This window comes from Schistocerca americana, chromosome 7, assembly GCF_021461395.2.
Source record: "Schistocerca americana isolate TAMUIC-IGC-003095 chromosome 7, iqSchAmer2.1, whole genome shotgun sequence".
Lineage (NCBI taxonomy): Eukaryota > Metazoa > Arthropoda > Insecta > Orthoptera > Acrididae > Schistocerca > Schistocerca americana.
In genome coordinates, this window is record NC_060125.1 from 66150908 (window position 1) to 66163879 (window position 12972).

At 39.5% G+C, this 12972-nt stretch overlaps 1 protein-coding gene across 1 annotated transcript in view; it reads left to right on the plus strand.

The window, feature by feature from the left end:
- LOC124622302 (RNA cytidine acetyltransferase) overlaps positions 1-12972 on the plus strand; it is a 91066-nt gene that overhangs the window by 18833 nt on the left and 59261 nt on the right. The window contains exon 5 of the mRNA XM_047147973.1: positions 2605-2815. Within this exon, the coding sequence (XP_047003929.1) occupies positions 2605-2815 (211 nt within the window). The remainder of the gene's footprint in view (positions 1-2604; positions 2816-12972) is intronic.

Sequence of the window (12972 nt, forward strand, 5' to 3'; positions counted from 1 at the left end):
GTGTAAACCAGAGACAAAGTACATGTTTATCATGTGTGTAAACAGAAACACGCAGGGTATACCTTGTCAACGTATGAAAATGAAAAAATGGAAATAGACAGTAAAAAAAAAAAAAAATCTTACGAAGAACCAGGGAGGAAGAGGGTTTAGCTGTGGATGAGGTTAATGTATAAATGATCTATTGGATGGACTACATAGCTTTCTCAGGACAGTTTGTGTATGCCAGAAAAGTAGTGCTTCTTTTCCATTCCTTGTATTTCACTTAGTTGATGGGCTTACAGTTCATTTTCATTCTCTTCAGCTCCTGTCCATTGTACTTCTTCTCCAGGTGCAAGAACTATTTGCACTTAAAAACACTAAAATTTTACCATTTTTAAATCAGTTTCTGTGTTAATTCTTTAAATTTGTTCTGTTTCGGGTTGGGTAACAGAAACTCCTCTGCCTCAAAGACTATAAATAATAATGTGTAAAATAGGAAATAATAATAAAGATTTATCAGTGAAATGTAAAATTCCATATAGAAGTTAAAAAACATTTAATAAAGTTGGATTTTGCAGGATAAAATGATAATTATGATATTATCAAACATCAGCTTAAAAATAATGTGTTATTTCTGTTTATGAATCACCACTGCTTTCTTTTTAGTCAGTATACTGAGTTCCAGTAGTTCATGATAGATGACCCATTAATTTATTTCTGAGGTTTCCTCAGTATGAATGATTGACAGCATAGTTTACTGTAGGAAAGCAGTAGCAGAATGAATTTTTGTATTCTAAGACCTAGTATCGATACATTATTATTGCAAAGTTTCAGGTTTACTCACAATTACTTCCAGAGTTAACAAAAGCTGAACTTCACATTTTTTCGAGCATCTATTTTCTTTTTCTTTTTCTTTTTTTTTTTTTTTTTGCTGAATTTGCTTCTCATTATTCACATGAAAATTCCTCAGGAAATAATTTTTTTTATTATTTTGCTTAAGAGAGCACAAAAAGTTATATCAGATGGTCTAGTTTTGTTTGTTTCAAGAAAATATTGCCACAGATATTATGCCTCAAAATTGCCAAAAACTCACGAGTGCTCTTAATATCTGGGCTATGGTTCAAACAAATGATCGTATCTCTGGAAGTATTGAATAAGTGTTTGTGGAACTTTACCAATGTTTATTGGGAACATATGTGAATGTTCACACAAAATTCCAGGAAAACCTGTGAAGGTCATGCAGGCCCTTTTTCCGAAATTGGGCCACTTGGCATGGAATGGCCAAGTTATCTTGTTAGAAAATGCCATATTCGTCAGGGAAAACATCAAGTGTGAAGGGATGCAGCTGGTCTGCTATAATGTTCCTGTAGTCCACAGTTGTCTTGGTGCCTTTGATTACTACCACAAGTTTCATGAAAGCCCAGGTGAATGTCCTCAATAGCATAGTTTTCTCCCTAAAGGCTTGCATTCATGGTTTGATGTTGGTTTTGAGCAGCCATGTGCCTTGTTGATAGCATATTAAGATACAACTGTTGACATGGTGTATCAAGAAAGAAGAGTCAACTGACCAGATGATACAATTCCATTGATCCACAGTCCAATCTCTGCGATCCCCTTCACAGTGCACTCATAATTGACGATGTCATTGGGTCAGCAGTGGGGATTGCCTGCTGATAGAGCTCCATGTTAAGCAATGTCTGCTAAATAGTTTGCTTCAAAACACTTGCCAGCCTTGTTTTTGCTGGATTCAGATCTTCCATAGGCAGCAGCGTATTCTGCTGTATGAAGTAAGCAAACCTCCATCTTCTGTGATGAGGTGTGTATGTCCAAAATGTTGTCACCTACTCTTGGTTTCACAGTGCATCAACCCCTTCCCATAATCACTCACGACAGTAGGACATGAACAGCCAATGAGTTTTGCTATGTCTGACAGCTCCATGTTAAGCAATGTCTGCTAAATAGTTTGCTTCAAAACACTTGCCAGCCTTGTTTTTGCTGGATTCAGATCTTACATAGGCAGCAGCGTATTCTGCTGTATGAAGTAAGCAAACCTCCATCTTCTGTGATGAGGTGTGTATGTCCAAAATGTTGTCACCTACTCTTGGTTTCACAGTGCATCAACCCCTTCCCATAATCACTCACGACAGTAGGACATGAACAGCCAATGAGTTTTGCTATGTCTGACAGTGTCATTCACACACACACACACACACACACACACACACACACACACACACACACACACTCTTTTGTTCCATGATTCTGATGTAATTGTTTGAGATGCACTTCCTCTCCGTGTTTCCCAGTTCTGGAATGACCACAGAGGAGTTAATAAACTGACAGCTGGATTCCATGTGTCTCAGAGTATGACTGGACTCTAGTCATTGGTCGCGCTACTACTACAACTAGTCAACTACTTTTATCACCTGAAGAAATAACTAGATCATTCTTTGAAATACCATAGGCAAAAATGGAGTCATAAGCTGTGCTGGAAAATTGAGAAACGAGGTCCCCTCATAAAATTAGTTATTGAAATTGAAAATATAAATGACATTACATTATGTATTATTCTCAGACTTCAAAACACTTTCAGCAATAATATGACGCTTCTGTAAATACATACAGGTTTCTGCTGTCGCTGTCATCGTGCCCACGTTGTTTGGTGGTGGATGACCAGTTAACTGTGTTGCCTGTTTCGTCACACAACCTTCAGGTTGAGCCTGTTGGTAGGCCTGAGGCAGCTGCAACTGAGCAAGAACTATCAGAATTGAAAGAGAGTTTACGGGATACACAACCAGTGGGTGTTTTGGTCAACTGTTGCAAGACTGTAGATCAGGTATAGTTTCATCATAGTAGGCTACTGTCAAGGGCACCCTTACCGGAGGGCAAGGGGGCTCACACCCTTCCCCTTCCCCTAACACTCTAAGAAAGAACAAAAAAATGTAGTGTAGTCAGGTGTTTTTCTTTTTAAAAAATCATTTAAAAGTTAGTATTATGCACATTTTTAACAGAGTCAGAACTGGAACTTTTTTATGGGTACTTGCATGTCACCATTTGTTTTCCAAAATATTAAAAATATTCAGCACCTCCCATGTCTATGCCTCCCCCTCTCCCTCCCCCCTTCCAGCCCATACAAATATTACATGGGTGCCCTTGGCTATTGTGCATGAAGTAAATGTTAATGCTGTATGTATCCAGTGTTCTCTGCTCTTTGTAGTAGTAATACTGATTTATAACAGATTGAAATTGAAAACTTACACCAAAAATGCTGTAATCATCATAACAAATAATCATAATACACTTACTACAGAAATTATTAACCAAAATATGATTAGTGACTGAATGAATCTTAAGTTGTCAGAATATTAAATTAATTTTTAACGTTCAGAACAAGTGTTTCTTTATTCAAGAGCTAATAATTTTAAGCAGTAGATATGAAAATGAATATGATTATAAAGAATGGCTGTGTCACTCAAAATCTTACATTAGGAGATGTCTATAAATATTACTACTGATGTCATCTAATCCAGTCACATCTGTCGTCCCCCTTCTTCACATTTATCCACCCATAGACTCATCCCCACAGTTAAAAAAAAAAAAAAAATTATTTGTTTTCTTTGCTATCATTGTGACTTCACGTTAGTTTCAGTTGGTTTTAGCCTTTCAATATCAATGTACTGCATCAGATTTCACCTCGTTTCCCCTTATTTCATCCTTTTTGTGATTTTTCTGATGTATTTTTGTGAGTTTTTTTGGATGTAATTCTATGTTATTTACATATTATTTCGTGTTTTGTCCACCACCATGGATTCTTGCTCCTTCCATCTTCTTCAATACAGAAAAATTTCCTTATCCCTAGCCAAAACCCAGTTCCACATACTGTTCCGGCATTGTTGCTTGCCTCATGGGAATCCCCCCCCCCCCCCCCCCCCCCAAATAGCCTTACCATCAAATCACTCATCTCTGGCTGCCAACTTTCCTCCCACATTGACCTCCATCTGTTCAGAAACTGCCAATCCTTAGCCCTTACCAACACAATTCTGCAAAACCATATCAATCAAGCCCAAATCTCTTTGCAGTACCTTCTCTCCATCCTTAAAACCCTCCTGCTATGCAATCCCAAATTCCTGGATACCATAAAACACATTAAAACTTTCGCCCTCCAAGAACTAGAACAACATGCACAATGCTATCTCAAAAAACTCTCCAACCTGATAACTTCCTACTCCTGCCTTGGACTACCACTGTCCACTGCCTCTATGACAACCTCCAAACCTTTCTACATCCCCTCATAGCTGATAATCATGTCTCACAGACCTATTACATTTACCCCACCCCTCAAAACTCCCTCTCACCACCACACAAAATCCAGAACCTAAACAGTCGTGAACCTTTCCTCCAAAAATGCAGAAATATCATTCCTTTTCAAAGGCTTCACTTTTGCCTCACTCCCAAATTCAGTCATGCAGGACTTGTTAAAGACCCTCTCTCCTTCTCCAGGTCCCTACAGTGGAAACACTTTTTCACCACGAACACTACCAATCAGATTCAACCAACAAAGACCAATGTTGAACTCTGCCTGACTCAGTTCACTGCCCCCCCCCCCCCTCGCTGCCCCCAAATCACCCCATTAACTTTCCAGAATTTCTTAGCCTCAAACCTTACCTCATCATCATTCCCCAAACCCCTCGACATGCAAACTAACCTTACATCTGCAGAATGAACTACAGTCCAGCACCTAAAACTGATCCTGACCTTGTAATCTATCTGTGAACAAAGGCTCCACCACTGTTGTTTTGAACTGCAAGGATTGCCTGGCAGAAAGACTCCGCCAGCTGTCAGATTCATCCACCTACAAACCCTGCCACAGTGGCCCTGTTCTATAAATCCACCAGGATCTCCAGTCTTTCCTCCAATCCGTAGGCCCATTCCAGAACCTCTCCCCAGAGTCCATCTCTCTCCTCACCCTTACCACTCCCTTCACTCCTACCTTCTACATGCTTCCTAAAGCCCATAAACCCAACCATCTTGGACACACCGTTGTGGCCAGTTACTGTGCTGCCACTGAGAGAATCTCTGCTCTCGTAGACCAACACCTGCAACCTGCGACCAACACTCCTATATAAAAGATACCAACCATTGTGTCCACCAACTCTCCACAGTTCTTGTTACTTTACCACACCTTGCCCTGCTCGTCACTGTTGATGCCACTTTCTTTTACACTAACATCCCTAATACCCATGGCCTTAGTGCTATTGAAAACCACCTTTTCCAACACCCAACAGATTCCAAACCTACAATCTCCTTACTCACCGTTACCAACTATATCCTCACTCAAATTAATTCTCCTTTGAAGGCATTACCTACAGACAAATCCGGGGTACGACTATTGGCACCCGCAAGGCACCATCCTATGCCAACCTTTTCATGAGCCATTTAGAGAAATCCTTCGTAAACACCCAGAATCCCAAACCTCTCACCTGGTCTCTGTCCATATCAAACCGACCAACTACCAGCAATACCACCACTTCAACAGCTGCCACCCATTCCATACCAAGAAGTCCCTTCCATACAGCTTAACTGCCCGTGGCCAGTGCATCTGCAGTGATGAAATATACTGAGGGCCTCCCTTAGGCCTTTGCAGATCATAATTACCCTCCCAACGTTGCTCCATACATCCTACCACCACCACCCACTCCAGTCCAGTCACAAACACAACCTATCTCATCAAAGACAGTGCTACCTGTGAAACCAGTCATGTGATCTACAAGTTAAGCTGCAGCCAGTGCTGCATTCTACATGGGCATGAGAACCAACAAGCTGTCTGTTCATATGAATTGCCACTGACAAATTGTGTCCAAAAAACAACAGGACCACTCTGTTGCTGAGCATGCTGCCCAACACAACATTCTTCATTTCAATGACTGCTTCACAGCCTGTTCCATGTGTATCCTTCCCACCAAATCCAGATTTTCCAAATTGCACGGATGGGAACTCTCCGTGCTGTATATCCTACTTTCCCGTAACCCTCCTGGCTTCAACCTACATTAGTTGTTGGCCTTATCCACCTACCCCTTCCCTGCTCCCATTCCAGCCTATACAGCCCCCTATTCCACCAACACACTCTGTCTTTGTGCTTCCCCATCTCTCCCCCGCCCTCCGTCTAACTTCCCAACTCCACCTAGCTGCCCTACTCTCTCTCTCCACCTCGTCCCTGCGTGCTCGCACTAAGCGCTTTACCATCCCCCACCAACCCTGCTATCCCTCCGTCAGCCTCCTCCTTACTGCCGCACCCCCCCCCCCCCCCCCCCCCCCCCCCCACACCAGTTGTCTCTCCCATCGTGCACTGCTGCTCGTAGTGTGGCTTCAGCTGCCAGAGACTGTGGTCATGTTTGTGTGAGTTACATTTGACTGAGTGTCTGTGTCTGTGTGTGTGTGTGTGTGTGTGTGTGTGTGTGTGTGTGTGTCTGTCCTTTTTCGACAAAGGCTCATTTTGTGACAGTCTTTTTGTTGTGCCTATCTGCGACTCAGCGTCGCTGCTATGTGGTGAGTAGCAACTATCCTTTTCATAATCTTGTTACATCCTGTAAAGATTAAAATGTTTATAGTTATTTGGTTTGTGAGTTCTAGGAAGTTGGACAAAAAAAAGAGTCAAATGTTCAGAATTTAACATAGATGAATTAGCACTACTTGCAATCCAGAATCTATCGTATTTAACAGTACATATAAAACTATCTGAAACCAAAACACTCAATCACATCTAAACACAGCAAAACTTAACAACAAAATTAAACACTGGAAACTCCAGCTAGAAATGTCAGAAATTTAGGAAAAGATAGATTACTGTAAAGATGACATGTTGAGTTGCAGACAGGTACAATTAAAAGACATTTACATAAAAAAAAACTTTTTTGCCACAGCCTTCATCAGCAAAAGAAAAACACGTGTATGAATGGTGTGTGCTTCTCTTCTGCTGATGAAGGCTGTTGTGGCTGATGGCTTTTTATGTGACTGCCTTTTAATTCTCCCTGTCTGCAACTTAACATGTCATCTTTACGGTAAGTAACAGACTATCTTTTCCTACATTGTTGACATTCAAAACATACAACAAGTATCCACAATAACACCTACAATACCATGGCATTATAGTTTAGCCTCTTCATCGCATGTGATAATTTTGCCACTAAGCTCAATTTACAGTTGACAAAGATATAAAGCAGAGTTCTTCTCATGGAGAAAGATTTCATGCAAAAAGTGTCTGCATAAAGAAGAATATGAGTGAACCACAATGTTTATGACTGCTATAGAAATACCAATGTTGCTGATGTTGTGGGTGGACTGAGAGATGTAACCTTGTGGTGTGGAAGGAAATTGCCATTATGAGAGGCAAAAAAACGAAAATGAAATTGTCTCTGCACAGTGGTGCAATCTAAGAAGGAAATTTGTGAATGTTTTTTCGTAGAGGGCTTCCAGGCATGCAGCAACACTCAAAGACAGCTCTATGGAAGATTTCTACCCGCTGCTAAGTACAGCCGGTGGCTTGTCCCTAGTAAAATCCACTGTGCAGTGCTGTCCTGTGGGGAGTTGCAGTGGGAAAGCAACCACCAAATTTGATCTGAAGACAGCAGCATGTAATGATTGACTGCAAAGCATTAGAGCATTGAATGACCAAAGATGATTGATATTTAAAAAATTCTTATGTCATTTCAGTTGCAAACTTTTTACAGTGTGACTATATAAGCCTGAAGATGATCCAGGGAGATTGAAATTAGCCGCACTCTAAAAAATGTGCAACTGAGACTGAAAAATAAATGATATTTATAAAAAATTTAACCTGTGAGAAAGTTAGCATGTGGGAGCAAATGCTCTTGCTACTACTTAAATCATATTTTTTACTAAAAGGAAATATAACACTATAATAAAAAATCATCGTATGAAATGAAAGGCACTTATCTACGTAATCATAGTATTTATTAAGGTATAAGTAACAAAGAAAATGCAGTCTTAGGCATAAATAAAGTCTTCTGAACTGTGGTTATTTACTTATCGCACATATAATGAATATAATATATAAAAAAATCAAAAATCGCATATATTTTAATTGATCAGTCTTCCATAGTATCTGGAGAAATGTGTCCTTCATAAACTCCGTTGCACATGAATGTCACATGCTCAGTGCAGAATGATTTGTGACACAAAGTACATGCTTTTTTAGAGCATCTATTCTTCCTTCTTGGACAAAGCATGCAAAAGCCACTGGGTCCTGTCTTTGTTTCCACATTAGGAAGATGTACAAACCACTTTATTTGGAACTTTAGATCTGATGAAATGTTCTGCAGTGTTATTCTTCGTGAAATATGTGGTTTCACTATCTCTAGAGTCACATCTTTCAGGAATACACATCCTGCAATTACACTTTGTGTGGCTTCTTTGTATATAATTTGCACGTTGATCCCAGTTATATTCAAAATAGTGAAGAACAGTTTCATTGGCTACCTTGAAGAAATTCGTGCAACAGAGTAATCCTCTTTCTTTTAGTCAATAACGTCCACAACTCCTCTAGTATTGTTATAAAATGTAACAATTTCTGGTTTAGCTTCAATACCTGTCTCTTGATCGATATTACCATCATTGTGGAGTGAGGATAACATAAGTACAATTTTCTTCATTTTTTTTCCTTGGTGTGTAAGATACGATGACATTGTTTTCACCGAAACCAAAAATGGAACTAGGCATCGATCTGTTCTTTGTTGACAAAAATGTGCTGACTGCTGCTGTTCTGTAGACATTTTTCAATTCTTTGAATCGTGGAATTGATGTGAAATAATTGTCCAGTGTTATGTTTCTAACACTGTTAAATATAGGAGCAGCAACCCTCTTGACCATGTCAGCAGCCGCGTTGCTCAAATTATAATTTCCTAGTGGCCGGTTTCCAGCATATATCTCCAAATTACACGTATAAAAGGTTTTCACATCGACAAGGGCATAGATTTTTATGCCGTATTTAGCGGATTTATATGAAATATATACCCGAAACTTACAGCGGTCCCTGAATGACTCCAACATTTCATCAATAGTACAGTACTCTGGATGTATAATTGTTGTTACAGTGTCTAAAAAGACCTCAAATATTTATCGGATAGGCGCTAGGTTATCAGCTTGCTTTCTTGCCTCCCGAGTATTGATATCATCAAAATGTAACACTCGTAACAAAAATAACAAGCATTTTATGGACATTGTTACTGTATAAAAATCACAGGCTGTATCATCATCAGTCCACATTCCTTTCACATTCAAATGATTTGTGTTCTTCAAACCAGCCATGTACAACAATCCAATGAATGCCTTTTTTCCAACCACGTCTGTCATCTTACAATCCCGTTCTCGTGAAAATTTTTCGGCGTCTGTATCATCCGGATCCAATATACATTCTTTGTCCAAATCAAGGTCTTCCAGCCATGCAAGTATTTGTTTTGTTTGTCGGTCATCCATACTGATTTTTGTAAGTTGTATATAATAAAGAACATAATTACTAAAAATAAAGTTGCCTTCAGTTTGTTAAAATGTAATAAAGCAAGAAATAAACATTTACATAACAAGATAAAAATACTTACACGGAGAGGTGCACGATGAGCAAAATGCTGCACTTTACGGCGCAGTGGCACAACCGATTCACTACGAGGTCACAGGCACACTGAGAGACGTGAAAGTGTGGTGCACGGGGAGGGGATGAATGCTTAGTAAGGTACTGAGACGCTCGCCGCACTATCATGTTAATAACATACACAATTATCGAAATGAATTTTTGTGTGAGAGAAATGCTCATAGCGCGCCTTCTCACGGGTTAAATGCCAACACAGTTGCTGCATTCTCTCATGACAGTTATCTCATGTATAGTGAAGGATGGTTGCTTTTAAAAGGCTTTAGAGGCTATGTTATGTTTATTGAAGTAACAGTTGAAGGAGAGGTGGCAAATGGACGCAAAATTATTAGGAGTTTTTCCACACAACAGCTAATTTGATCAGCATTACACTAGATTTAAATTGAATACTCTTCTTTTACTTTAGTTGATGTTCTTATAGCCCCTTTACAAGAACCTGTCCATTTTATTCAACGGCTCTTCCGAGTCCTTTGCCGTCTCTGACAGAATTACAATGTCATCAGCAAACTTCAAAGTTTTTGTTTCTTCTCCCTGAACTGTAATTGCTTTTCAAAAATTTTCCTAGGTTTTATTTACTGTTTGCTCAGTGTACAGATTGAATAACATTAGGAATAAGATGCAACCCTGTCTTACTTCCTTCTTACTTATTGCTTTCCTTTCCTGTGCTTCAACTCTTTGAAACTGCAGTCTTGTTTCTGTACAAGTTGTAGATTACTTCCTGCGCTCTATATTTTAACCTTATTATCTCTGGAATTTCAAAGAGTGCATTCTACTCAGCATTGTCAAATTCTTTCTCTAAATTTACAAGTGCTATAAATATAGGTTTGCCTTTCTTCAGTCTTTTTTGAAGATAAGTCATAGTGTCAATGTGGCACTGTATGTTCCTATATTACTCCAGAACCCTGACTGATCTTCCCCAAGATCTGCTTCTACAAGTTTTTAGATTCTTCTGCAAATAATTCTTCTCAGTATTTTGCAGCCATGTCACACTTGTCGTCACCTGCCTTGTTTGGAACTGTACTTATCACTTTCTTAATAGAGTCTCATAGTATTTCACCTTTGTGATATATCTTGCTTACAAGTGAGAATAGTTTTGTTGTAACTGGTTCCCCCAATGTTCTCAGTAATTCTGGGCAAATCTCATATACTGACGGGGACTTCTTTCATAAGAGTCTTTCCAACCTTTGTCAGATTCTTTCCTCACTCTCATATCTCCCATTTCATCTTAATTTGCTTCCTCTTTTCATTAAATAATATTTTCTCAGAGCTTATTTCTCCTTAACTGATCTCCTGCAGGATAATATTTTAAATAACTTTACATTTAGGCAGAAAGTATCAGTTTCACAAAAGCAGATTATTTATTTCTTTGCGAGCATGTATTTAAACACTTTGCACATTGGAGATATGTACATAAGTCCCAAATTTAACCGGCGATGAAATTAGGTAGCCATAATCCATTCACAAACGAGGAGAAGGAGAATTGTTATACACTGTCATCTAGTTACTCTAACAGTGGTTCTGGTATAAGTGAAGTAAGCAGTTGTGCACGATAAGCTACTCAAAGAGATAAAATGACCCACAGGGAACAAAAATGTTTGTAAATGCAGGTGTCAGGTGATTCTTTGTGATTTGTACAAATGACTCATTAACTATCATAACATGTTTCATGTAGGTGATATACTGAAAAGTAACTAATTAACTAATAAGTTTGTTTCATCCTTTGTGTCACATTGTATTACATTATTTTCCTCACCTTACTGATAGGTTGTCTGAGAATATTTTTATTCTTGCTTGTGCTCCAGTATTTCTTATTTTATCATTTGAAAGGACTGCAGCTAATTTATTTCCTCATCCTCATCCAGTCCAAGTTTGTATGTTGTTTTATGTTATGTTAAACCTTAATTTTCATACACCTATCTCTCTCTCTCTCTCTCTCTCTCTCTCTCTCTCTCTCTCTCTCTCCGCCCCCTCCCTCCCTCTCCCCTCCCTCCCCCTCCCTCCCTCCCTCCCTCTCTCCCTCCCTCCCCCTCCCTCCCTCCCTCCCTCTCTCCCTCCCTCCCTCTCTCTATCCTCCCCCCTCTCCCCCTATCCTCCCCCCCCCTCACCCCCCCCCCTCACCCCAGTACTTACAAATAAGACATGTTTGGTTTCGAAAGGCGTGGAAGTTCTGTACTGTCTTTCCGTGTTGCTGTTAACCTATGACAATGTGGAACCTGTACTAGTCCTGACAATTGTCCTGTTGACTTTTTTGAATGTTGCGGAACATCAGTGGTAGTAAAGGTATTAACATAACAATACAGAATGAGTACCAGTCATGACAGCTGCCCTGTTGACTTGTCGGATGTCATAGAACATCAGTGGTAGTGTTCTATATGTTCATTTGTGACCATCATATCTAATTACCTGTTGCTCTTGTTGACAACAAAACATAACCAATAATTACTCTTCAAATTCTTATTGGGTCTTCAGCCAGATCAAACTGTCATCTGCACACAATATTTCTGCAGTCCACCTGGCCGCCATCATCATGTGAGAAAAGCTACGCTGCTCTCGTTCGCCTTTAAACGCAGCATAAATGCAAAAGCACATCACTGAGGTAATGCACAAGTGCACAAAAGTTGCTGCTGCACCCTGGCGCAAGAAGAGTTGCAGTGCCTCCAGTGGTGACTACTATCGAAAAATGATATATTGTTAAAAATGAATAGCCATAGCCAGCCCATTCGGATGCCATTGTTTCTTCATATCTGATGAAAAAGGATTGCGAGTTTCACTTAGCGGGTATCCATTATCATGGTTAATGATATTATCTGTTAGTTTGATGTCGACAGATTCTTTTAAAATACAATCCCAGTAATGCGAGGCATTTGCAGACATTTGTCTCTCATTGTGTAGCATCTCCTGTTCCTCTGTAAGACAGTGCTCAGCCAGGTTGTAATAATCGTGTATGGCTATGATATTCAACACATCTTTCATTGACAGCGTTAATAGTTTGGCCAGTGTATATTTTAACATACTCCCATGGTATTTTTTAGATGCCAGGCTTCCTCAAACCTAGATCATCCTCAACAGAGCCAAAACATGCTCTAATCTTAGTTGGCGAATGGGATACACATCTGATTTCATATTTCTTCAGAACCCTACCAATCTTGGTGGACATGTTACCAAAATATGGAATGAAAGCCTGACCAAGGTACGTAAGACTCTCCTATACGTTGAAACAGTGGATGACAGCTGATAACATGTAAATAACTATTAGTATGTGTTGGTTTCCTATAACCTCTGTGTCAAAGAGTTCCGTCATCTTTTTTATAAACCATAGATTATACAGACTG